The 25,033-nt window shown below is 47.1% G+C and overlaps 1 protein-coding gene across 6 annotated transcripts in view; it reads left to right on the top strand.

Moving 5' to 3' along the window:
* The window catches only part of HDAC6 (histone deacetylase 6), a 61,385-nt gene extending 36,699 nt beyond the window's left edge, over nucleotides 1-24,686 (top strand). For 4 of the 6 annotated variants that reach the window (XM_061614070.1, XM_061614069.1, XM_061614068.1 and 1 more), the window contains 8 exons: nucleotides 915-1,107; nucleotides 1,662-1,811; nucleotides 2,998-3,172; nucleotides 5,457-5,815; nucleotides 7,137-7,244; nucleotides 16,478-16,624; nucleotides 17,602-17,730; nucleotides 22,605-24,686. In XM_061614070.1, the coding sequence (XP_061470054.1) occupies nucleotides 915-1,107; nucleotides 1,662-1,811; nucleotides 2,998-3,172; nucleotides 5,457-5,815; nucleotides 7,137-7,244; nucleotides 16,478-16,624; nucleotides 17,602-17,730; nucleotides 22,605-22,673 (1,330 nt within the window). In that variant the 3' untranslated portion in view covers nucleotides 22,674-24,686. The other 2 variants (XM_061614071.1, XM_061614072.1) reach the window with 2 other exon arrangements.
* Nucleotides 24,687-25,033: the final 347 nt, after the last annotated feature.

Consider the following 25,033-nt stretch of genomic DNA (forward strand, 5'->3'; position numbering starts at 1 on the left):
GACTCTTTTTTTAAAAAAGCTAGGGACTTTGTCCCTGCGCACTTTGCTCGCCAACCCCAACCCCCAGGAAGCCCCACCAAGGCCCTCACAAGATCCCCAGGCATGCAGGCATTGGTGCACATTGACTGCCAAGGGCCCTCTCGCCTCACCTTGTCCTGCACTGCAGCAGGCCCGGCTGCTCCCCATGCAGTCCCCCGTCAAACTCTGCCTCTGTACAGCATGCCTAGACTGCCATTGCAGTGCCTGGGCTACTTACTGCCCTCCTCATCAAATGCTGTTGTCCACAGTCAAACCCCACCTTCATGCAGTGTGCCTAGGCTGCTGCTGCACTATCTGGGCCACTTATTGACCTCCCTCTCGCCAGCCGGGGTGCCTAGGCTGCTGCTGCTGTTGCCCCACTTAGGCCGCTCACCAGCCTCCTGCCTAGGAAGCCACCTTGGCTTCTTACCGGCTCTCCTGTCTACCACCTGCAGTACCTTCCTTTCTCTCCCCTGCCCGGCCTTGAGCCCAATGTTGCTCAGTCTAGCAGTTCACAGCATCACCTGTCTGTGGCCAAGTGTACTGCAGCATGATGAGTTAGGGGCTTACAAAAATATAATATATAGAGAAAAACTTTTTTAAAAATGTTAGTTAAAAGTCAAGAGACCAGAATGGCAAGGGAAAGGGGATCTGTACGAGGTGACAGAGGCCATGAGAAGAGAGACGGGAGGTGTGCAAGCCCCAGCTGCATAAGCCTTTAGAGAGAACCTGTGTAGTGGGATCAGGAGTAACTTGCAAATCATATTCTGCACTTGATAGTACAACTGTGGTCATGCAATTTCTAGACATGTTGATTGGAAATTGGAAGGTGAGCAGGGGCAGGCAAGGCAGTGACATCCCGCTTCTCTGCTTTTTTCCCCCTTCTTCTAATCTAGCGTCCTATATATCTCCCTCCATCGCTACGACAATGGAACTTTTTTCCCCACCTCTGAGGATGCAGACTATAATCGGGTGGGCTTGGGGCCTGGGAAGGGCTTCACCCTTAATGTGCCTTGGAACTGTCCCCGTATGGGGGACCCTGAGTACCTGGCTGCCTTTCACCAGATTGTCATGCCTGTCAGCTATGAGGTAGGCAATGCGGCTGAAAATGGGAAAATGTAGGGGGTGGGATAGTACCATGCCCCACTTTCCCCAGGCATGCTCTTGGACCCTATCTGGCTACCAACCAGATATGTTGCCCTCATACAGGTTTAACAGCCATGGCTTCTTCCAAAGAATCAGTACCTGCCACCATCCTTTTCATTGAATGGTAGTTCCTGGAAACAAAAAGTTATTGGTAAACTAGTGCGGGTGTGCCCTCAAACTTATAAGAAGTTCAATAAATGCCAGACAGCCGTATCGGAAAATGGGGTGGGCGCTTAAATCCAGCAGATAGTTGTGCTCTACTGGACATAGTGCTGACCATTGCCCATGCTGGCTGGGGCTGATGGGAATTGGAGTCCAGCAACATTTGGAGGGCCACAGGATTCCCCACCCCTGATCTAGATAGACAGACATGGCTAACAGATGGGAGGAATTTGAAAGGGATGGGCTGTGGGAGCAGCAGCTTTCTACACTGAATCTCCAGCCAGGAAGGAAAGGCAGCTGAGGTGCGTGCTCACTTCCATCTCTTCCACTTGTAGTTCAATCCAGAGCTGGTCCTGGTTTCGGCTGGCTTCGATGCTGCTCGGGGGGACCCACTGGGTGGATGCCTTGTGACTCCAGAATGCTATGCGCACATGACCCATCTGCTGCTGGGCCTGGCAGGAGGCAAGGTGGCAGTTGTGTTGGAGGTATGCCTGAATGTCTCCTCTGATATCTTGGGGAGCACTGCTTGTGAGGTAGCCCTGGGGCAGGGACACGTCTGGTTATTCAGAAAAGGTTGCAGCAGTGTGGGAAGGGGAATAGGGGGTTGGCTTCCACAGTAAATAGTGTGAATGGTGAAAATAAACTCTGGGGCTAAAAGAAGCTTTGCAGACCGGGGGGGGGGGGGCTGTTTCAGGAAGAGACATGCTGGTAGGGAAAGGGTTAAGTGTTTCTCCACTTCAAGGCTTGGACATTTTGCAAAGGTGAAAAGGCTGCTAGGACAGTTACTGCAGTGTAATGTCTGTAGCTTGCCATTTGTTCCTATTGGAGGAAAATAAAACTACACTTGGAGACCTGTACTGCGGAGTAAAACTTTGATCTCTATCCTGTTTGCTGTCTGGCCCTTGCTGATGGAGAGTCCATGGCAGGGAGGAGGGTGACAGCAGCGATGCAAACCTTAATGTCACCCTTCAGGGGTCCTGGTAAGACACTAGCACTGGGCATTTTAATAATAGTAATAATAATTCTCCCTCTACTAAAGACTGCTGGTGTAGCCTTGTGATAAAGAGGGTGAATTACAAATCAGGAAGTCTGTGATTTGAGATCTCACCCCTGCCATGAACTCTCTAGGTGGTTATGGGCAAGCTGGTCCCTCTCAGCCTTACCTCATTTACAACATGAATATAATAATTTTAGCCTGCCTTTAAATATTGTTGTAAGGATTACAAGAAGATAATGTAGGTGTGAAGTATTGGAACACTCAAGCATTACGTAAATTGTTAAGTATTTCTTCCATCTCTTAGCAAGGTCTTCTTCTTTTCATTTTTGCTTCTTTACACTTTCCCATCCATCTGGCACACAGCCGCCATTCATCCTTCATTACATCCCCTCCTCAGCAGGAGTTGGTTTTGATCTACAGCCCCAGTGACTGCGGATGATGCCCTGTGTTCCTTGGAGCAGCTGGGCTTGACTTGGTGCCCAGTAGCATGGGCCATGAGGACTAGAAGGTTCCTTTTTTGTTTTTGGAGTGACAGCGGAGGTTCTTCAGGGTAGCAAATTCCACACCTGCATAGTGAACAAGCAGAGCTTGCACAGCAGGCCTGTACATGGACTGGAACATACTTGGTGCATCTGGAGCACAATCTTTCTGATCGTTCCCTTCCCCTTTTTCAGGGTGGCTACAACCTAGAATCGATTTCAGAATCCATGGCCATGTGTACACGCAGCCTCCTGGGGGATCGTCTGCCCCCACTTGGACGCCTCAAGGCCCCCCACCCCAGCGCCCTGCAGTCTTTGGCCCATGTTGCTGCTGTGCATCGCAAGTATTGGGCAAGCCTCCGACTAGAAGGTGAACAATCTCCCCTGTCCAACAGCATCTCTGTCCCATGGTGGCTGATACCCTCTCTAAGAACTATTACAATGTAAAGGCCAAGGATGTGAGCTGTGGGCTTCTTACTTTACCCCCAATTTACCTCTTGCCTCTGTTATGAATTCATTGGTGGCCTTAGGCAAACCTCTGTTTCTCAGTCCCCCCTCCTCTCACATGGCAGGAGCAGTCATGCCTGCTGCAGGGGTGGTGAACCTGTGGCCCTCCACATGTTGCTGATGGGGAAGGGCCACAGGTCCCCCACCCCCAGATCACTGTGTATGTGAAATGAGCATTTGGGAGGGGGAAACCACCATGTAAACAACAATCTTCTTCCACAATGTCCAAAATGTGCCTCCCTTAATCCTTGGAACTCCTTCACCAGTAGCATGTTCAGAACAGTGTCGGGTGATTAGCGATGTCAGTCAAAAGGTCCCTGGTTCTCCAGGGGAAGAGTCAATGTGGTGTAGTGGTTAGAGTATTAGACTAGGGCCATTGAGACACACATTCAAATCTCCACAGAATCAGCCATAACGCTCACTGGGTTACTTTGGACCAGTCATTATCTCTCTCAGCCTAACCTACCTCACAGGGTGGCTGTGAAACTAAAACGCTGTTCTGGGCAACTTTGAACAATTTGCAACTTTGAACACATATGCAACTTTGAACAATTTAGAAAGGGGAATATAAATGGTGTAAAAAATGAAGAGCTCCCAAAGTGCCACTACCACCTAGGAACCCCAGTAGTAACAAACAAGCTCTCAAGGAAGAGGGAAAGACAATTGTGTTATTGCCAGCCAGTAGACTAATTCTTTGTCCTCTGTCTCCATTGTGTGTCAAAAGTTGCAAGTTCCAACCTGCAAAGTTGGGTGTCTGTCTGCTGACAGATGAAATGTAACAGAGTACATCTCAGCTTGTTAAACAACTTTAAAAGTCCTGGGGGTAAAGCCCAGGAAAGTGCCAAACCTAGAGAGAGACTGGGGGCAGGACAAAATGGCTCAGAAAAGAAGTTTGGGTGGTCACTCCCACCCCACAGGCACAGCCCATTCTCTGTATCAGTCATGTTTCAATGCCCATTTCAAATGAAAGCAGACAGAGAGGCTGCAGCTGAGTAAGACTAGAGGGAGTCTGGAAGAAGAGACCTGAAGTAAAGGGGCAAAGGTAAGGCAGTGATCAGGTGTGAGACTCTAAAAAGATGGCGGGTGAAGATGAATTTGCATCCTATGTGTGGTGGAAGTGGAACTCGCACCCAGTGAGTTCCATGGCTGTTCTAAAAATCAGTGCCTTGGGATGCTTGTTGAAACCATTTCCTCTATGCCTTGCCATCTCACACATTGAGGAGAAGCAAGCTCCACACTTCCTTTTCTCACCACCTACTAAGCCACAGATGGAAGGAAACTGAGGCTGGCACTCACCCACCTACTCAACTATAGTTTCTCTTAATAGCCATCTTTCCCTTTACATTTTCCCTACAATGGGCAGGAGAGGCATCATATTGAAGCTGGGTGTACATGTTAGGCAACCTACTGGTGAAGGCTGGTCCATGAGGGTGAATGGCACTGCTCCTCTAACCTTAGTCTGCCCTCAGCCAGCCTCCACCTGCTCCCCTTCTTACTTAACGGCCAGTCCAGGGAGTGTCTCTGCCTGTCATTGGCTCTGGCGCCACCTACTGTTGGTCTCCCTGCCTTCAGCCCTACCAGTCCCAACGGGCACCAGCCATCACTGCAAGCTACAACCTTTCATCTGGGGGGTAATATCTGGCGATATCTCCCTCCTTTGCAAAAGCTACATGGGGAAGTTGGCCAGCTTATTTCTCTGCTTTTGTGGTGGTGGTGGATATTTCAGGGTGATTGTGATGTCAGCAGCCATTGCACCAATCCCCCAACATTCAAGTTGGTTGTTCTTGCTCACCTAGCAACCAGCATATCTCAGGAGAAGGGCCAATGTCTCCTTCTGAGATGGCAGTAAGGATTGATAGAATTAGTGCTGATGTCACAAAAGCCCCTTCTCTACATAACAGTGTTGCGCGGGTGGGCTAAAGCAGAATAGGACAGGAGAGAGGTGGGGAAGGAGGCAGGGGCCTGAAGTCAGAGTGCAGAGGGGGGGAAGGGCAGGATAGAAAGAGGCACAAAAGAGGTGCCAAAGGGAAGAAAGATGAGGCACTATCCTGCCCTTTCTGACCCTATTTGCATACAGATTCCCACCATTTGGTGGGCATCTCTGTGGGGGCGGGAAGAGGAGTCATAACTATATCTTTTCTCCCCAGTGCCTGCTCTTCTGTGGGAGAAGCCCAGGACTCGGGCTGGGAAAGGAACTCCCATTCCAGATGAAACCACTTTAGAGGCCCCTCAGGAGCTGCTTCAGAGCCCCAGAGCTCAACCCGTGGAGGCTGTGGATGATGCTATAATGGCTTTGGGCTCCCTCCATCTTGAAGACAATCTCGTGGAGGAGGGGGAGACGGTTTCAAGTTCTCTGTCTCCTGATTCCAGTCCAGTGGGAGAGCAGGCTAGGCAAAAGGTTGGGGGCTCCCCTGAAGAAGCTGAGCCAGCGGAAGATACCCAGAGAGAAGGCACATCAACAGGGAGTTCGTCTGGAGGAGTGGAGTCCCCTAACGAAGAGGTGGAGGTCGGTGCCATACATCTGCTCATTGGCCAATCTAGCTCAGCAGATGGCAGTAGCTGTCCAGGGGTTCAGGCCAGGGGTTTCTCCCAGCTCCACCTGGAGATGCCAGGGCCCTTCTGCATGCAGAAGAAATGCTGGCCCATTTAGCTACTGCACTTCACTTCTCTCCCCCTCCCCCTTAGGCCCTTGATGCTCCATTGGGCTGACAAGATGCAGAAACGGGATTTGAGGAGAGGCTGGTGGGCTGGATGAGGAGGGCTGGCTGGCTGCCTTCAGCCCATGAACCAGAGGCTCCCCATCCCTACTCTAGATCAAACTTTGCTGCAAGTTTGCAATGTCAGGCCAGAGTTCCTGCCACAGTAAACCTACTCAAGAACCCCTTTCCCTTCACAGTCTTCTCAGTCTTACTGCCCAGTGTCTGCCACTTTTAACTGCCATTTCCCCAACATTCTACTCTCCTTCGCAACGGTTGTCTGACCTGATGTGTTCTATCTTGACCACACACACACATTTTTTCCTTCACTGTGTCCGCTTGAATCTTGGTCCATCTGCCACACACTCCTCTCTAGATCAGTGGCTTTTTCAGACTTCCTGCCTTTTTTTTTAAAAAGGGAATAATTTCCACATCAACTAGTTTTCACTGTGCGGGAGACTCACTGCAAAGAATTCTAGAGCATGTTTGGGCTGGTTACTCAGTCCATGCAAGGCACTGGCCAGGTCTGTTGGGCCTTGTCATCAGCCCTACACAAACAGAGAATGTACTTAGAAATTGCCCAGTACTTCCCTATGGCTTCACAATGTGGAGAGATCAGTGGCGGGCAAGCTGTCTATCCTGGGAACTAGTCCTTTGTGATCTTCTATTAAGATTACGAGGATCCCTGTTTTGAAAAAAATCACTGCTCTAAATCTTAATTATCTTTGGGACCCAGGACCCCAACATGTGGCATGGGGCCCACTTCCAACCTTTAACCATATCTGTCCATCTTCCTTCTATCTCTCCAACAGTGATTCTTTTCTTTAAAAAAAAAGGAAAGGAGGGGTGTCACTTAGGTTGGGATGCTCAACTGAAAGAAGATTGCCATCCAACCACTAAGCCTACTCGAGATTTTTTTCCCTTCCAAAAAGGGAGCAGGGAGCTAGTTGTGCTTTTATCTTTCCCCCTCCCTAGTCCACTGCTCATGTTGCTACATATGGAGGCCTGCTATATTTTGGGAACTGTAGAGTTGCCTGCAGTGTATCTGGTATCTAAAATGGCAGGAGTTCACATAGCTCTGATATCTCTAAATCTCTTCTCTCTTTCCTCCCTTGCACCATCTTCAACCAGGTGAGGCCACCTAACGCCACCTCCATGGCAGTGGAGATCATTCTGCTTGACGAAGCCAAAGGCTGTTCTTCCTCCGGTGAGCTGCTTGGAGAAGATCTGGCAGACGAAGTGAGTGTCTGAAGGGACTGTGTGTACCTCCAGGTTGTTTTGGATTACCAGAGATGAGATGCAGACAAAAGATTTGCTTACAAAGAGTTAAAATTTATTGAGTAACTTACAAGCATACAGCCAAGTAGCCCAATAAAAGTGGAACAGCCACACAGCTCTGCAGTAGCTGGTGTCAGACTGAACACCCCATTGGGGCACACGCAACACTTTTATAGTATTGAAACTAGCACGTGGTATTGGCATGATTACATACAATATTGGCAGAGTTACATACACAAATAATATTTTTCATGCATTAAACGTTACAGCATAACACCGATAATTGGGGTGTTGACCTTCTCACAAAACATCTTCAAAAGCCAACTAATTGCTAAAAACTATATGGAAACTCCCTGGCACTTCTTTGGCAAGCTATATGTTGGCCATATATCTCTGCTAACAAGGAACTCCCATCATTGACCGTCCTTTGACTCGTCCACTTGGCTGTACTAACAAGCACCTGCTCATTAACTGTCGTCTTTGGGAGTCCTTGGGAGTATAACCTAGACTTAAATCATCTATGCAACACCTTACTGATAACATATTCTTGGATATATGCCTAATTGGGCTTCTTTGATGCCTCTCTAACAAGGTACTGGGCAGGTCATCATGTCCTTGACTATCTTAGGCTTTCAGGTGCTTCTGAAATGCAGGGGCCTGAAAAGGGAAATACAAACCTTCAGGCTCACTAACAAATACATTCTGAATCTATGCTTAACATAAGGCTATAATATCTTGCTATAGGCCTCTACTTACTTTAGGCCTCTACTTGCTTGTTGGAAATAACAAATTGGTACAGGGTATACATTCCACCCCTGGATGATCAAAGGACATGTCAATTCTCTACGCGTCACAGAGGTCTTCTTACCCCCAGAAGGGGCCGGTTCTTCGTTGCCCTAGCCGTTTGATCACCCGGGGTCTTATACATATCTACCGATTGAAACTATGCCAGCAAGACAAACATATGCATATTAAAATAACACCACAAATAAGAGTGATCCCAATAGAAAACAATTGCTTCCACCAGCCTCCTATTCCCTGGAACCACTCAAAAATAGGATTTAAGAAAGAATCTTCTTCCAAATGCTTTATTTTGCTACTTTGTCTATATAAAGCAGCTACGCTATGATTTACTACACTTTGTTTATCTGGGATATACACACAACATTCCTGTTGTAACATGGCGCATGTTCCCCCCATGCTTGAAGTTAACATGTCCAGGGCTAGTCTGTTTTGGAGAACTGCTCCTCTCATGCTTGTCATTTCTATCCCTATTGCTTCTAGGGCCAGAGCTGTGGCATTTAAAGCTGTTTCCATTGCTCTTCCAAAGATGTTTACTTTATACATGATGTTAGCCACCCCTCCACTGGGAAACAGGGCCCAAGCATACTCAGCTGAGCTGAAAATGTCTCTTTGCCGTCTGACTTTCCAAGCTCTGTAATTTCCTACAAAAGGGCTTTCCAGGGTTTTTTTCAAATCTATGGGGTCCCCATAACAATCCCAGAGAACATCTTCCAATCCATCCTGGGGGCAACCACGGCCAAGCTTTCACCCCACAAATCCAATAACTACCATTGGGGGCTGCCCAATTAATGCCAGGTCGTAGGGTCCAACTAGTACATACCCAGCCCTGCTCACTATCACTAGGATTGGGACATTTGTGCACTGTCTGACATCCCCTATTGAAGCCCACTCGCCTCTGGAACCTAGCTTCTGTTCTGTTATGCTTTACTTGTTCCCAACAGACTTCAGGCTGTGGTGGGCCATTTACTCTCAAGGGGGTGACCCATCCTAACCCATCATGTAACTGCTCAAATCCCCCTTTAATCCGAACAGTGATGTTGGACTTTTGGGTATCTATCCTGAATGCTCTGGCATAGGTGGCCTTCTCATCAAACCATTTGGGTCCTCTTTCAGTATCTTGTGGGGTGACTACTGACTGTAGAGATTTCTGCACTTGCTTAGTTTCATTTAAAAAATCATAAAACGCACACAACAAGCTTTTATTAAAATCCACAACCATTAAAGGAAAACCAGCAGAATGATGAGGCATGAGTGAGCAGATCCAGCAGTCATATTGATTTTCCAGCTGGGCCAGGCTATAACTAAGTTGTACATAAGTATTCACTTCAGACATTGTCCAGACCAATGTAATGCAGCACAATATCCACAAGCATGCAGTGAACATTATCTTGACTGAAATAGGAAAACAACAAGCTTAGCAATGTGGGCAGATATACTGTGACAAAACCCCTTCTATCTGGCGAAACTCACGGGCCACATAATCCCATAACTCTAGAACCAGGGGATCGGTCAAATCAATGTGTTCCTCCTCCCCTTCTCCCGTGGTTGGGCAAGCTGGGCCTACCCATACTCCTTCAAACTGAGACCAAGTGCGCAGTTTGATATGCACTACACAGGGGGGTGAATAATTTTCGGCTGCATCTGAGGTGATCATTACTGTTCCCAATGAGCATCTATACCAAAGGTGCTTTACTACCATATGGCGACAATATCTCTGGTGCATTGGGGCTCGCTTTTGCCAATGTGTAAATATTTCCATGTGGGCTACCCATGCCCAAGTAGGGGCATGAAGGGGAAGCTGTTGCCCTTCCATATATTTTCTTTAAAAATGATGGAAAGGGAAACATTCAGGGCAGATTAGGTGCTCTGTTTCTCTGTACACATTCCTTCCTCCGAGTAAAGCTCCCCTTAGCACAGAACGGAACCCATACTCTGCACTTAGCACCCATATACCATTTACTGCACTGGGTACGGTCCTTTGAATATTAAAAACTTCTCTCAAAGTTTCTTGCCCATTGGCTGGAGTGGCTGTACAAACAATGAATTCAACCACAGCATTAGGGAAGAAGTCTCTGGTGTAAATGAACATCCAATGCGGACAAAATTCTCCTGATACTTCTTGATGTTCTACATGGCCATAGCTATGCTCATGCAGGGGTACCAGAAACATTAATATTCCCTGTAACCCTGGGAAATCATCCCTATCACTATAATCTGAAAACTGATCTCGAACACGATATTCTAGGGGGTTAGCCATTTACTGTTCAAAATACCAGTACAGGAAAGATAAGGCCAAAACTACCAGCATGCCTGCTATGGCTACAGCATCCTCCTTATCCCTCTCATCCCAGGCCATTATCTACCATACAAACAGTGGGCAGGAAGCATACGTGGTGAGTCTTCTCCCTTCAACAGCACAGCATAGGTGTTTCTGGAACCAGCGTACTTCTCCTTCTGTTGGATCGGCCACGCCTGGTAACTGCACCCACACACGTCCTCCTGTGGATCCAAAGCCTCCAGCTCCTCTTGTTGTTTGGTCAGCAGGTTGAGCAATTTCGATGACTTGCGGGACTAGGAGTGCTTTTTCTAGCACTAATTGCGCTAGTCTTTCTCCCTGTTCAAAAAGGCGAGAACTTTGAGACAAGTTATGCAGAATCACTTTCAGCTCCCCCCGGAAGTCTGGATCAATTACTCCTCCCAGTACTGTTATGCCTTTGGATCTAGCTGCTAGGCGTCCATATACCCCAGGAGGGGTTTGGAGCCCTATTCCCACAGGTATAGTAGCAGTCTCACCTTCCCTCAATCTGAATTCTCTGGGAGTGCGTATATCCAAACCCACTGCCCCAGGGGTTCCCTGGACTGGGATGCAGGCTTCAGGCACCAACTTCCAGACTCTGAGCCCTCCTGCACTTGGCAGTGGAGGTGGATTTACTAGCCGCTCCATAGGTGAGCCTCCCCCCGGGAGCCCTCTCTGATTGAGTAATCGGATTGCCTCCTCCAGATTTCTTCGCCACCTCTTCAGGTCAGATCTTCCTGTCAGAAGTTTGATTTGCTGCTTCAACATACCGTTAACTTTTTCGATCAGGCCAGCTGCTTGGGGATGGTATGGAATGTGGTAGATCCAGGCTACCCCCTTCTCTTCAGCCCACTGCGTGATTTCTTTACCTTTAAAGTGGGTGCCATTGTCACTTTGAATTTGCTGTGGAGTTCCATACATGCGTTCCAGATGATTCAAGCCTTTGATGGTATTCTGCTGCGTTGCCCGGGCATAGGGGAAAGCCTGGGTCACTCCACTGAAGGTGTCTACACATACCAAAGCATACCGCGCCCCTTGATCCTTCGGCATGGGTCCAATATAGTCAATTTGCCATTTTTGTCCTGGCTTGGCTCCACGAGCTATATGTCCCCAATTCTTTTGTCCTGAAACCTTGTGGTGCTTAACTTTGCTGCACACGGGGCAGTTCTGTATGAAGTCTCCTATATCTTTCTTGGAAATAGGCAAGCCTCGTTGTTTAGCCCATTCCCATGTGGAATCCACCCCTCTATGTCCACATCGAGTATGTGCCCAGTCTGCTAGAGCTATTTCTATTCCCCGGAGCCGGGCCAGACTGTCTGCTTCCATATTTCCTGGCGGGGTGGTAGGAGCATGAGCGTCCACATGCCCCACATAGATTCCCCCTTGGCAAGCTATAGTATATATGTCTTGCCACATATCTGCTCCCCATACTGATTGCCCATGGGGGGGCCAATCTCTGGCATGCCAGTTGGCGATCCACAGAGTTGCTCCTTTGAACACTGCCCAGTAGTCGGTGTAGATGTACAAGGGTCTTCGCTTTCCCCCCGTTATGACCATCCATACAGCTCGTAACTCAGCCCATTGGCTGGACTGTCTCAGACCCTCATCCCAATAAAGAGTTTGATCTTCTGGCTGGTAGGCAATCGCTATCCAATGGCGTGTTCCTGCAGATCCCGTGGCTAATCCATCAGTAAACCAAGCATGTTGCTGCTCATCTGGTGGGAGTTGGGCCAAGGGGACTGCCTCTTGTATGGGAGACTTAGCACTGATCAGGTCTACTTCATGTTCAGCATTTTCCTTGGCTTCCCAGGTGACAGTTCCTAAATAGGTTGCCATTTGGTTACTGATTGGAGATGCCACTACCTGACTTCGTTGCTGCAAGTAAATGCGCCATTTCACCATTGTTCCAGTTCGCTCCAGCCGTGTGTCTGTCACCCAGTTAGCTATGGGATATTGTGTCTTCACTTGGATCTGCTGAGGCCCCGTCATCCATTCTGTTTCTATCAGCGCCTGATACGCTGCACAAATCTGCTTCTCTAAGGGGCTGTAATTCTTCTGTGCTCCTTTCCACCCATTGGACCAAAATCCCATGGGTCTGCGCTTCTGCTGGTCGCTTCTCTGCCATAAGCCCCATGCCATTCCATCATCAGTGGTTATGACATCTAGTTCAAAGGGTCTATTTAGATCTACAGGATCCAGAACAGCGTATTCTCGCACCAATTGCTTGGCGGCTCTGAAGGCAGCTTCTTGCTTCTCTCCCCAGTCCCAGATCACCTTCTTTTTGCACAAGTTGTGCAAGGGATGAATAGTTTGAGCCAGCATAGGCACGAAGGGACGCCAAAACCCCAGCAATCCCAGGAATGACTGTAGCTGCTTTTTGCTAATAGGTGGCGCAGCCTTCTCAATTTTGTTGAGTGCTTTCTCTGGAATGACTCTCTGTCGTCCATCCCAATAAATGCCTAGGAATTTCACACTATCAGCTGGCCCTTGCACTTTGCTGGGATTGATGGCCCACCCCCTACTCTGGAGATGTTTCATGACTGTCTTCAGGGCAATTTCCACGTCGGCTTGATCCGTTCCTGTTAGCATGACATCATCAATGTAATGATATAGGCGCACTGCCTGTGACAAAGGGACCTCTGCCAGATTGCGTGCCACCATACCGTGACAAATTGTGGGGCTATGGAGGTACCCCTGTGGTAACACACAGAAAGTGTACTGCCTCCCACCCCAGGTAAAGGCAAACTGATCTTGGCTCTCTGGGGCTATCAGGATTGAAAAGGAGGCGTTTGCCAAATCAATGACAGCATGAATGGTTCCTGCATTCTTTGCCAAGTCTTCAATAATTGTCACCATATCTGGAACTGCTGCATGAAGAGGAGGAGCACATTTGTTTAGCTCACGAAAATCTGTCGTCAACCTCCATTCTCCTGTGGGCTTCTGGACTGGCCAAATAGGACTATTGAATGGGGAAGCTGCAGGTCTAATAATTCCCACTCTCAATAGTTCCTGTATGGTTTGGCTGATTTCTTCGGCTCCTCCTGGAATTCTGTACTGCTTCACATGTACAGGCTCCTTCGGTGGTGGTAAAACTACTGGCTGCCACTTTACGTGGCCCCTTAACACTTGCTTCACACTGCAGACATGAGGTGAACGGCCGAACTGAAAGACTCCTGTTTCAGTCTCCACAGTGCGCCCCTGCAATAGGTCTATGCCTATGATGTACTCTGGCTCGGGTAATAACTACCCACACGTCACATGGGGGATTATTACCAATTCCCATCTTGACTCATGTCCATACCCCTTGGATAGTCTTTCCTCCATACCCATCAATACAGATGGTCTCTCCTGGATGTCGCTTTGGATCGCCATGGATTAAAGTCACTTCTGCTCCTGTGTCCAATAACGCCATCACATGCTGGGTGTTTTTCTGACTCCAATGGATTCGCAAAGGCACATGGGGCCGTCGGTCCCCCACCCCCGCTACTCTTCTAACTTGGGCTGTGGCGGGGAACCGGCCTTCCCGTCATTGGGGACTCGGTGGTGTCCAGCAGGGTAGGTCTGACAGGTCAGGGTAAATCTTTTTCCCTTTCTTCTGGGCTTCCTTCCCTTTGCTTGTACACACTTTCTCTTCCTCTTCCTCTTGCGGAGGGGCAGTAGGTATACATGGCTCAGAATTTTGTGTGAACTGCTTACTTTTTGGCAGTGTCTTCCATTTATCCAACAAGACAGCGTTGGGCTGCTTGTCTATCTCCTCCCTAGGCACCCCTGCATTCAACAGGTCTTTCCACATCTGTCGCCTTGTCACCCTTAGGGGCCCTAGTGTCTTGTTCGCAGCATCCTTCTGTCCTCCTACTGCACGAACCCGTTTACCATGATCCCGATCCTTTTGATCCATTGAACTGTCTAGATGATCTAATTGACTGAGCATGACTCCCACATTCCAGACTGTTTGTCCTATTGCAGCCCCCAACATCCCTAGCAAGACTCCCTTATACATTGGTGGGGCATTGCGAAGCAATTTCATACGCATACCGGCCGTGAATGCTTCATTATCTGGTCCATGGAAGGCATTGCCATAACAAGCTGCCAGCATTCCTAGCTCTCGTAGTTGGGCTTGTGCTTCTAGCAGCGTTCTCCAAGGTTGTGCTACTGCTTCAACTTCAGTAGAATCTGGCCATGCCTGCCTCATAGCAATGAGACTGTGTATACCTTGCACGGTTGTAGCTGCTCTGAGGATTTCAACATCTCAGCTCCATTCAATTGAACAGAGTCACTCCCTGTGTCCCACAACCGAACCATCCAAGCCAAAAGGCTCTCACCCCTCTTTTGCTGATATTGCTGCTGCAACGCAATTAATTCTTGACTGGTGTAGTCTTTCACAACTCGCATAGTGTCTGTTATGGGAGCAGCATTGGGCTGATTGGGTGGGGTTTTCTGACGTATTTTATTCTCAACCAGCGGTCTTACTTGCGCTAGCGGTCTTACTTGCGCTGCAAACCCCATGGGTTCTTCTTCTTCACTCCAATCTTCTCCTGGATCTTCCCCTTCTGAATCTTCGATGCCCCAGGGATCCCATTTTTCTGGATCCCATCCGGGCGAAGTGATGATATTTCGCACCCTGGCACGCTTGGGACACTTCTTCTTGGTACGGCGGATGAGTCTTACTGCTAGCTCTTCAGCTTTGCGCTCCCATGCTTCATTGGTGGCAAGACTGTCCTGCAACGTTTCCCTAGTCAGGATTTTGATGTCCCTTTCTTTCTCTAGCTCATCCTCAAGCATCCCTGCCTTTATCTGCCATTCCAGCTCCTTTTGCCCAACAGCTCGCACAGCTGTCAGCAAAAGCCAAGCTAGCGCTCCTGCACGCTGTTTCTCCCTAGCTGACCACTTTTCCAGCTTCAAGGACTCAACAGCTGTTACCAGACCAGCTGGTGTGCAGTCCTTCTCTATTTCTGGCCAAGCAACCAGTCCTGTTAGGACTGATAACTTCTTAGCCACTGGCCCCCACATCTCATGTTGCGGCCAGCCTGGAAGACGATTTTGCACCTCGACCTCCATCACCTCCTCTTTCCCCCTGAGTCTAAACATACTCACGTCTGATAATCCTGCCGACTACGCCAATTGTGTACCTCCAGGTTGTTTTGGATTACCAGAGATGAGATGCAGACAAGAGATTTGCTTACAAAGAGTTAAAATTTATTGAGTAACTTACAAGCATACAGCCAAGTAGCCCAATAAAAGTGGAACAGCCACACAGCTCTGCAGTAGCTTGTGTCAGACTGAACACCCCATTGGGGCACACACAACACTTTTATAGTATTGAAACTAGCACGTGGTATTGGCATGATTACATACAATATTGGTAGAGTTACATACACAAATAATATTTTTCATGCATTAAACGTTACAGCATAACACCGATAATTGGGGTGTTGACCTTCTCACAAAACATCTTCAAAAGCCAACTAATTGCTAAAAACTATATGGAAACTCCCTGGCACTTCTTTGGCAAGCTATATGTTGGCCATATATCTCTGCTAACAAGGAACCCCCATCATTGACCATCCTTTGACTCGTCCACTTGGCTGTACTAACAAGCACCTGCTCATTAACTGTCGTCTTTGGGAGTCCTTGGGAGTATAACCTAGACTTAAATCATCTATGCAACACCTTACTGATAACATATTCTTGGATATATGCCTAATTGGGCTTCTTTGATGCCTCTCTAACAAGGTACTGGGCAGGTCATCATGTCCTTGACTATCTTAGGCTTTCAGGTGCTTCTGAAATGCAGGGGCCTGAAAAGGGAAATACAAACCTTCAGGCTCGCTAACAAATACATTCTGAATCTATGCTTAACATAAGGCTATAATATCTTAAGGCTATAATATCTTAACATAAGGCTATAATAATAGGCCTCTACTTACTTTAGGCCTCTACTTGCTTGCTGGAAATAACAAATTGGTACAGGGTATACAGACTGGAAGAGAAAGCCTTGAGCCAGGACTTCTGGAGTAGGATTTCCTGGGCTCAGAGAAGGTTGGAGTTGGGCTGGGTACCACAGTACAGGAACTAATACTGTCTGTCTTTCCAGGGGCTATTTTATGCTGTGACTCCCTTGCCATGGTGTCCCCACCTTGACTCAGTCCTCCCTGTACCTCCCGCTGGCTTCAATGTGCTAGAGGCCTGCGCAGAATGTGGCAGCACAGCTGAGAATTGGGTCTGTCTGAGTTGCTATAAGGTAAGGCGGCCAGTGTGGTCGGCCAGGGGACAGAGCATGCATCACCAGGCAGACTTGGGCTGGGACCCCTTGTTCCACCATAGGTGAGCTTGGTGGGCCTGAGGCAAATTGAGAGTTGGAGCGACTTCACCATCAGTAATCTGTAATTAAGATTGTCTGGTTTTAAGGGGATTTTTGAGGGAAATATAAGGATTGTGGTTTTATTAGCTATAAAACAACTGGTAGGCCATCTGTAAATCTAAGTACCTACTCTTCTGGGGCATCAGTGATGGGGGGCCTCAAATGATGGCAGGCTGTGAAGGGATTGGGGTAAGCTTTATTTCTTGGTATATTACATTTTATGCTCCATCTTTCCCCAAAGGAGTTGAAGGCAGGTAATATTTTAAGTACTCCTCCCCCGTTTTGTTCTTGCAGCAACCCCGAGTTAGGTTTTGCTGAGATACAGTGATTGACTCAAGATCATCCAGTGAGCTTCCTGAGTGAGTGGGGATTTGAATCTACTTCTCCCCAGTCCTAGCCCAGCACTTTAATCACTATACTACACTTTCTCTTTGTACCTTAGTTACATTTCCTTTAGGAGAAACTGACGGCTTTTTCTCCTTCTTGTGGGGATCACTGTGTTTGTGGCTGGCAAGGCAGGGAGATCTCTCCAGGTTGTATTGTCCTGTGACACTTCAGAGGGGCTATGTGGACCACCTTGTGTACCCTTCTGACTGGCTTGCTTGATCTCTCTGAAGCTACCCACTCCAGAGTATTTGTTTTCCCTCCTCCTCCTCTGTTGACACATACAGGTGGAATACTGGTATGTGGACAGTCTTATCTAGGGGCAGAGGCGTTGAGCTTGAGATGACTTTTCTGGGTATACACATTTTTTTACTGTTTCAGATGAGTTGTCTTGGTCCATTTCCACGGTTAGTTTCCTTATCTGGAGCTACTTTCCATCATTATCTATGCCTGACCTGTTCCACCCTATTCAGATTTGCTGTGGCCGCTACATTAAGCAACACATGGTAGCTCACAACTCAGAATCGGGGCACCCGCTGGTACTCGGCTCTGTGGACCTCTCTGTCTGGTGCTATGGATGCCAAGCCTATGTCCACCACCCGGTGAGTTGTGTTTGTTTGGTCCTTTATCTAGCCAGTTATTTCTCAGAGATATGCCTTTTTGCATGGAAATACCAAAGCAGCAGGATGAGATGCACAATAAGCCCTTTTAGAAGTTCGCAGAAGAAGGGACACCCCCCATCCCCTTCCTCACTGGCCTTTAGTCCTGTCAGTCAACACAAATGATATATAGCCATCTGAGCTGCATTGCTTGTAGGAACATCAGTTAGCATTGCAGATCATGACTTGGGGCTTGGGAGGCAGTGCAAAGAGCTTATATCTTTCTAAGAAAGCCTCAAAATGTTTTGATGACTGTCACTTTTAAGGGGTTCCAGTCCCACTGCACTTTGATTAGCGTATCTGGTTTGTCACTGATTTGATCCCTTTGGGTAGTGAATTCACTAGGTGAACTAACCTTTACCCCACTGACATACAAAGGTAGAGTGACTCCTCCATCCCTTGTCTTCATAACAGGCCTGCCACCCACGTGGCAGCTTTTAAACAGGGACAGGAAATGAGGGCTGTCTTTCACTCACTCTAGCCCCCCTTTAAAAAAAAGTGATCAACATTAGCATTAAAGAAGAGTGTGGGTGGAATATTCCATTAGTATTGACAGGAGATCATTCTCTGATAGGGGCAACTTTTTCCATTAACATAGAGCCTAGAGGGATTTCTTTCCCAGCTAGGGATGTTCTGTTCCATTATGCCAGTGGCAGAGCAAATTCTTTCCTTGTGAAGAGGATTCTGTGAACTGCTGCATGGAATGCATTTCTGCTGGCAATGCCAAGTTCATTTCTTGTAGTAAAACATACCACTATGTGTAGGAAAAAAGACAGTGAGTACAAGGTACCACATAGTGAGAAGCTATGCTTTTTTCAAAGGAATTCCTCTTTTCCCATATGGAAAAGAGAAATTAAATGGGAGCTCTACTTTCTTTGGGAAAACAGTGTGGTAGAAAGTAGTATTTTGAACGTCCCCTGAATAATCCTGTATTTCTGGTTTCTGGTATGGAAGAGCGGCAGTTGCTGCCTCCAAAAAGTGGGGGGTGCTACATGCCCCTCCCACTATATCTACTCTATTTTCAGTGGCAGTCTGTCCTTTGAATACCAGATGCTGGGAACAAAGTAACAAGGGAACACTGTTGCCCTCAGGCCTTTTTGTAAGCATGCCAGAGGCATTTTGGCTGGAATTCTGGGGCATCACTTTGAAACAAGGCTGCCAAGACCAGATGGAGACTTGGCTTCTGACACCACAGGTTGAAGAAGTGAAGTCTTTAGGCCCACCTTGGCAAATCCCCCAAATAATTTTCCCCTTCCAAAAGCTACCTCTCCTTTTGACCTTTCTGAAATGTATCCCATGCTCTAAATAGGTCCTCTCTTTTCATCTACCCTTCCATCTTTGTCCCTCCATATATAATTAACATATGGAGTTCACAGCCACAATTTTTGGTGACAGCCACTTCCCTAGACTGACTTTAAAAGAGGGTGAGATGTATTTAGAACCATCTTGACCTGAAGGGAAAAAAGTCCTGGCTTTCAAAAGCCCCCTGCCCCGCCAGCTTGTCTCTGCTGTTTTATTATATGCTTTTATATTGAGGGTTACTGTTTTTGTGAAAACCACTTTGTGAAAAGTGAAATAGAAATATCTGACAGTTAATAATAAATAATCAATTTATGGCAGATAAGATTGCTTCCCTGCTTGCCATTTTCTCCTAAAATGAATCCATTCATTTGTTTGGTAACTTTGGAGAATCCAGAGGACATTTGTTGCCCAGTGCTTGCGTTCCTGTGTTTCTTCTGTTCTCAGAACTGAGTTATGGTGGTGATTGACTATAAGTGCAATTGCAGCACCTACCTCTCCAGCAAAGAGCTATTAATGTACTTGGCAGGAGCAGTGATCTGTGGGGCAGTTGGCAACATGGACTATTCCTTGTTCTGCTATCACATGTCCTGTGCCATGGTCCTTTTTTCCACTCTCCTTTGTTTTTCAGCAGGTGGCTTTGCTATTTTCAGATTGTTTTTCTATTTCATATTTTTCAGTATAGACTATCTATACTGCAAGCAGACTCTGCCTGAAACTAGGGATGGAAAGATCTGCCAGTTTCATTTCTCTCAGTTTCTCATTTTTCCAATCTTCAATTCAGTTCTCCACATTTCTGAAGCAATTTAAGATTTTTTTTAAAATACTCATGAACATTCTCCAGCATTTTAGTGCAACTTTCTCCTAATAAACACATTTTTGCAGGTGGTTTTGACTAATGTACACACTTTTGCAAGCGATTTCTAATCATATAATGCATTTTTGTATATTTTCACTCGTATATTCATTTTATGTACACTTTCCCTTCACATAGGCATTTTTATAAACATTGATTGGTTGGTGAATTGCATTGCAAACCTCGAATAAGTGCAAATTTCGAAGGATGGTCCTGTTTTGGTTCTCGTTTTGTTTTGGAAAGTGTGAATTTGATAAATTAGGTTTGAAATGTGAACTGAATCACAATTCTTGCCCATCCTTACCTGAAATCAAAAAGTGTCTTCATAAGTTTCTTAACTAAAAAACCAGGACATGTGCTTAAAATGCAGGTCTTGTAAAACACCAGTAACTCTGAGTGGGATGGGGGATGAGTCAGGATTAAGGTAAAAAAATCTCCCTCACCCAGAAGCCTGCCAGGAAAAGCCAGCATTTGCAAACTGCTTCAGCCACAACAGAAGGTTGTCCTGGGCTCTGGAAAACCCAAGCCCTGAAGGGCAGTAAGGGATGCAGTGTCCATCCTGTTTGGAGGTGGTTTCTCTTCTTGGTTTCTCTGGCTTTCTCCTTAACCCAATTAGTGAAATGGATTAGCTGAGTTAAACAGAAATCTAGCCTTAAGCCAAGTAGCTAATCATTTCCCCTTCAACAGATCCAATCCCTCAAGCAATGCTAAGATGCCAGCTGCCTTGTAAGTTGGGCAGCAGCCAAAGGCTTAAAAAGTACAGTACTGTACCAATATTTATTTTTATTTTCATTTCCAACAAGTGTACCTCATTTTTTTATTACTGTGTTTTGGGTGGAATTGGTATAGATGTATAGAGGAAATGTAAGGGCCAATTTCAGTACTGCCAGTGGCTGGGAAAATGTTCTCCAAAGTGCACTTTCTAGGGCAGAAATGGGGGACCTGTGGCCCTCTAGATGTTGTTGAACTCCAACTCCTATCAACCCAGCCATTATGGCCAATGGTCAGGGATGATGGCAGTGGGATTCCAGAAACATCTGGAGGGCCACAGGTTCCCCATTCTTTGAGTACAGCAAGGATAGCTGTATCCTTGGGGTGTCCTCCACTTATTTTGAACTTCATCTCTTATCATCCCTGACCACTGACCATACTGGCTGGGGCTGATGGGAGTTGTAGTACACAACATCTGGAGCAGCCTTTCCCAACCAGTGTGCCTCCAGATGTTGTTGGACCACAACTCCCATCAGCCTCAGCCATTGGCAATGCTGGTTGAGGCTGATGGGAGTTGTGGTTCAACAACATCTGGAGGCACACTGGTTGGGAAAGGCTGATCTGGAGGGTAGCCTGGATTAGGGAGTGTGTTCCGCTGCTCCTAATAGGACTATTTTCTGAGTAAACATACTTGAACTTAAATCCAACCAAGTCATTGTGTGAGAAGAACTACTTTGGCTTGTGCAGTGGAGCTTCCCTTCCTCTCCTCCACCCCTTTACCCTCCAAAATCGGCTCCAGGTGGATGGGAGAATTCCCAGAGTAATTGGAAGTGGGCAGGAAGCATGGGGAAAGAAAGTGAAGGGGGAGCTCCATTGCGCGAGCAGAAGCTGTTCCCCTTGAACAATAACTATGAGGGATGCAGGATGTGCTTCCCACTTTGTGTTTGCTGTGAGCATTGATATTAGGGGATTATCATGGGAAATGATTTGCCTGTGAGCTTCCAGAGGCATCTGGCCAGCCACTGTGGGAAACAGAATGCTGGACCAGATGGAGCTTTGGGTTGGAACCTCCAGGGATGATCTTGTACAAAGACCAACCCAATTACCATCCCTCTGTCCCACATGTGCTACAAATACATTTTTCTCTTTATGGATTCATTTATTTCCTTTCCAGGTTTCTCCCTTCCAAACATCACTCACTCACTCACTCACTCACTCACTCACTCACTCACTCACTCACTCACTCACTCACTCACTCACTCACTCACTCACTCACTCACTCACTCACTCACTCACTCACTCACTCACTCACTCACTCACTCACTCACTCACTCACTCACTCACTCACTCACTCACTCACTCACTCACTCACTCACTCACTCACTCACTCACTCACTCACTCACTCACTCACTCACTCACTCACTCACTCACTCACTCACTCACTCACTCACTCACTCACTCACTCACACACACACACACACACACACACACACACACACGAAACAGAGAGAGAGGCTCACACACGGTTGTCTCCTTTGTTTTCCCCCCTTTGGGGAAAAAAGAAAGTTTTTCCATTTTCACATTCAAGCTAGCTCTGTGCCCCCTTCATCAGCCTGCTCCTGATGCCTCTGATCTCCCAGCTACGGTACAAAATAAGTGGGCAAAAATGAGCACCTGTGCAGTAGCCGTCTGCTGCCCCCTGGCCCATCTACTACAGAGGAACCCTCACCACCAGCAATGCTTTTTGTGGCTGAGATGTTCTTGCAGTCTGATTTAGCATTCAAACCAATGCACAACCATGCTTCTCAACTTTCATTTTGCTCATGGTGTTGCTGCTTCTGCAAAACAGAAAATGCCTAGTTTGGCAGCTAGGGGGTTGCTGTGTGTGTGTATGCATGCACGTGTGTGTGAATTTTGTGTTTTATTTTCTTCCTTCATTCTTTTTTTCAGATTCTCTTTGAAGCCAAGAGCAAGGCTCACAAGCTGAAATTTGGTGTGGACATGACAATACCTTACTAAAGTGACTCCCTTTGTAAGGAGGGGCTAATGCCGAATGCAGCACAATCTACCATCATTTGACCTCACTGAATTGAACCTGATGCTTAAAGGGCTCTTGATGTGCCAAAAATAATCAACAATCATCAATGCAATACCACCAGCAGCCATGAAACAAACACCTGCAACCTCATTGCTTCCACTAGGACAAAGAATATTCTTTTCTGGTGCATTCCATGATTGGGTCCATTTTTATTCAGAAACATTAGGGATATCTTTACTTCCAGGGAGAGGTGATTTACTTTTCCTGATGGTGAAGAAGCACCAGGGCAATATTTTTCTTGGAGAGGCAGGGCTGAATGTTTCTCTGCCGACACATGCAGTGGCTGACTGCATAGCACATCATTGCTGCCCTGCCACAAATTGCTATGTATTTTACCCAATCACCCCCTTCTCCATATTAAAGTTGTGTTATGCTAAGCTGGGGGGAAACATGCTGAATCACATGGAGGAGGAATATATTCTCTCTTGCTCTCCCCCCACCCCAAATTAATCAAGAATGTTCTGTGCTGGTTGATACAAAAGCATGTTTTCTGCAGGTGGATTCCCTTGGCTACATGAGGTTCACATCCAGAAGGTTTGAAATATAAACTGATGGAGTTCAAGCGCCTCTGAACTGGGGAACATGATGGATTACATACATATATATTAGATAGGAGTCTTTGGTTTCCTTGTTCAAAGGCCCTGCAGTATTTGGCCCTGCATGTAGCAGGGAATGTGTAAGATGCTTGAGAGAATGAGCTAAGGGGTCTTTCCCTCTACATTATAGAGACAGGTATGGGATCTGAAAGGCTCCCTCCAATCTTGTAAAGGGCATAAATTACTATTCTAAGGCCAGATTCTTACCTTTCTACTCTACTACTGTATTATGGACTCAGAACCTCCTGTGAGGGTGGGGGCTGTATGCAAAGCCATTTTCTTTCAGGCAATAGCAGTGATGTGAAATGGGACTATTGAAAACCCTGTTCTAAGCATGCAGTAGCTGCCTTATGCAAACACCATTTTCTCCGATAAATCTGGGCCGCCTGGAGTTTGGCAGGATGGCAGCAGCCCCTGCTGCAAAAGGAGCATGTGAGAATTGGGCCTCAGTTGCTATGTCTGAGGGAAATGTTTGCCACAGTGTAGTTAAGCAAGGAGCAAAGTTTCCCCTCCTAAAGGGCAAGTGGGAGGTTTTTCCTGGGCAATGATTCGGGGGGGGGGTGCATGTTGATGGTCAGCTACTGAGTGTTCCCACAGCATCCCCTGGCCAGTTATTGTATTAACTCTAAAAGCAGACAAGGGGTATTGGGTGTAGAAGAGTGGGAGAGTCTTGGAGTTCCTAGGCAACCCTGTCTGGCACAAAGTGGTTGGGAGGAGTACCCTCCTAGCTGCCTTCGAGGCAGCTACAGATTCCTTCTTTACCTGCCTGTCACTACCAATAAAAACAACTGAATGGGGGCAGACACACTGCCCTCTCTCTGAAAGACCGGCTTGGGAAAGAGTGGGTTGAGAGGGTGACAGGGGGAGTAGCAGGGTCAAATTAGTGCCTGGCAAGGGTGCATCAGTTTTGCCAGGGCCGGCCTGGGTAGAGTTGGGGGGTTGTTACAGGGCAGGAAAGGGGAACCTGTGACCCTCTATATATGTTGTTGGACTACAATTCCATCATCCCTAACCACACTGGCCAGGTTTGCTGGGATTGATGGGAGTTCAAAAACATCTGGAGGGCCACAGAGTTTCCCATCTCTGCTATAGGGGCTGATCTCACACTGTGATATAAAGGGGGGGAATCACTGAACCTTTAGAAGGGGGGAGTTAGTTACAATATAGCCTCAAAAAAATCCTCTGCATATAATTTCTTTGCAATTGTTTTTCTGCTTGATTTTATAATCTTTCTAATTATTCAAATAAAATGTTTATGTGAGTGGAGTCACTGTGTGTGTGTGTGTGAGAGTGAGTGAGTGAGTGAGTGAGTGAGTGAGTGAGTGAGTGAGTGAGTGAGTGAGTGAGTGAGTGAGTGAGTGAGTGAGTGAGTGAGTGAGTGAGTGAGTGAGTGAGTGAGTGAGTGAGTGAGTGAGTGAGTGAGTGAGTGAGTGAGTGAGTGAGTGAGTGAGTGAGTGAGTGAGTGAGTGAGTGAGTGAGTGAGTGAGTGAGTGAGTGAGTGAGTGAGTGAGTGAGTGAGTGAGTGAGTGAGTGAGTGAGTGAGTGAGTGAGTGAGTGAGTGAGTGAGTGAGTGAGTGAGTGAGTGAGTGAGTGAGTGAGTGAGTGAGTGAGTGAGTGAGTGAGTGAGTGAGTGAGTGAGTGAGTGAGTGAGTGAGTGAGTGAGTGAGTGAGTGAGTGAGTGAGTG

The sequence above is a fragment of the Rhineura floridana genome, chromosome 3 (assembly GCF_030035675.1).
Source record: "Rhineura floridana isolate rRhiFlo1 chromosome 3, rRhiFlo1.hap2, whole genome shotgun sequence".
Taxonomy (NCBI): Eukaryota; Metazoa; Chordata; class Lepidosauria; order Squamata; family Rhineuridae; genus Rhineura; species Rhineura floridana.